The sequence below is a fragment of the Nannobrachium achirus genome (genome assembly GCF_963921795.1).
Source record: "Nannobrachium achirus genome assembly, chromosome: 11".
Classification (NCBI taxonomy): Eukaryota; Metazoa; Chordata; class Actinopteri; order Myctophiformes; family Myctophidae; genus Nannobrachium; species Nannobrachium achirus.
Window position 1 is genome coordinate 54,432,342 of NC_137820.1, and position 2,243 is coordinate 54,434,584.

At 47.8% G+C, this 2,243-nt stretch overlaps 1 protein-coding gene across 1 annotated transcript; it reads left to right on the top strand.

Moving 5' to 3' along the window:
• Positions 1 to 243: 243 nt before the first annotated feature.
• LOC308294459 (muscarinic acetylcholine receptor M4-like) lies at positions 244 to 1,494 on the top strand (the record flags this gene model as incomplete). Its single annotated transcript, XM_080737192.1, has 1 exon — positions 244 to 1,494. The coding sequence occupies one exon, from the start codon at positions 244 to 246 to the stop codon at positions 1,492 to 1,494; it is 1,251 nt and encodes a 416-aa protein (XP_080593318.1).
• Between the last annotated feature and the right edge of the window lie 749 nt (positions 1,495 to 2,243).

Genomic DNA, 2,243 nt, shown 5'->3' on the forward strand with positions numbered 1-2,243 from the left:
TAATGCATGAAAATAACAAATAAGTCATTTTGATGGTATCAGTGAAATTGAAAGATGCATACCTGCACTACAGCAATGTTTATGATTTAGATCTCGGTCTCAGGTTCGATTACCCTGTTCACTGTGTTGTGTTTTATAGATATGGTACGATATCTGCTAGAATCAAGTTTTAACTCATCCTCCTGCCCCTGCCTTGATGCCTCCTGTCAAACATCCGACACAGTCCATCTGATTCTTGTCATCATGGTGACAGCCTTCCTGAGCGTTGCCACGGTGCTGGGCAATGCACTGGTGCTGCTGTCAATCAAGATCAACCGCCGCCTGCGTTCCGTCAACAACTACTTCCTGCTGAGCCTGGCGGTGGCTGACCTCGTGGTGGGCCTCATCTCCATGAACCTCTACACCATGTATCATCTCTGTGGCCACTGGCCCCTGGGGGCCCTTCTCTGTGACCTCTGGCTCGTACTGGACTACTGGGTGGGCAACGCCTCTGTTCTGAACTTGCTGCTCATCAGTTTGGACCGCTACTTCTGCGTGACACGTCCGTTCACCTACCCGTCACAGCGAAGTGGTCGGGTGGCCATCCTGATGATAGCCGGCGTCTGGCTGTTGGCGCTGCTGATCTGGGCCCCGGCGATTCTCGTCTGGCAGAACGGCGCGGGCAGACGGAGTGTTCCGGACGGACACTGCTACATCCTCCTCCTGTCCAGTCCTGCTGGCACTCTGGCGACCACGATCCCCTCCTTCTACCTCCCAGCACTGGTGATGATTGGTCTGTATGGACGAATCTCCGCCGCTAGCCGCAGGAGACTCGGCATGATTCCCATGGCCCAACGGGCAGAGAAGGGCAGCTGGGTGTCCACTGACCCAGAGACAGACACTGTGAACCAGTCAGAGTCCGGCAGCAGCTTTAAACACAAGAGGAACAAGAGGATCGAAGGAGGAACCTCCTCCCCTCCACCGTGCCAGTCATCTAACCCCAACCTTAACGCTGACCCCAACCTTAACATTGACCCCAAGCCTGACACTTACCCCAATCCTAATACTATCCCCAGTTCCAACACCGACAGCTCTAACCATAACAAAAACACCATCACTGATCTTAACACTAAAACCTACTCTGGCCCCAGCACTAATACCAAACTCACACCAACAGGAGACGGTTATGGATCCGTTTCCTCCTCTACCCTGGCAGGGCTTACAAGTTTTGCCGGCAAGGCAGGACGAAGACGTAGAGTCCTAGCGAGGGAGAGGAGGGTGACGAAGACCATTTTGTCCATTCTGCTGGCTTTCCTTCTTACCTGGACGCCTCATAACGTCATGGCTGTGGTCGCCGCCTTCTGTCACTCCTGCATCCCAGGCAGGCTGTGGTCAGCAGGCTACTGGCTGTGTTACGTCAACAGCACAATCAACCCCTGCTGCTACGCCTTGTGCAACGTCACCTTTAGAAAGACCTTTAGAAGCATCCTCCGCTGTCGTAGGAGAAACAACTGATTCTATCACCCGGGTTACATTTAAACGGTCAACAACTGTATATTTTAGTATACTTTGTTCCACGATGTTAGAACTTACAGTTTTAACTTTAAAATGTAAGCTTTATTGTTTTATTGTGTATTGTGTTGCTTATATAATTAAGAAAACATCTTGATTTCCAAATATCAGATTTTACTTTTAACTGGACTATTACGGTATTAGCCTACTTTGCAGGGAGAGTCCTCAGTCCTCCTACATTGCTATAATACTCCTATTATATAATTATATTTTCAAGGTTATAATACAAAAGGAGTACTTAAAAGCTCTAGAAATCACCGGCTTTGAGAGACAGTCTAGTGGTCTGAGGATCAGACTCAGTACAGATGTTCCATGTTCAAATCTCAGTCCTCCAATGTTCTTCCAGTGAGTAGTACTTTGTCATTTTCAAGGTTAAAACAAAATAAGTACTCAAAAGCACCAGAACAAACCTTTAGTGAGAGATGGTGTAGTGTTCTAAACATTAGACTGTCAGTGCAGATGTTCTGTGTTCTAATCTCAGTCTGCTGACATAGCTATAGTACTTTGACATTTTAAAGGTTGTAATACAAATGTAAAGGAATACTCAAAAGCTTCAGGAAACACTGACAGTGTGTGGCCGTGTCATCACTTCTGCACCATAGACACCTCCACCAAATACACAGATAAGAGACAACCCGTTACAGGAACTCACTGCTGAAAGTCTGATCTTCAGACCACTACACCATCTCTCA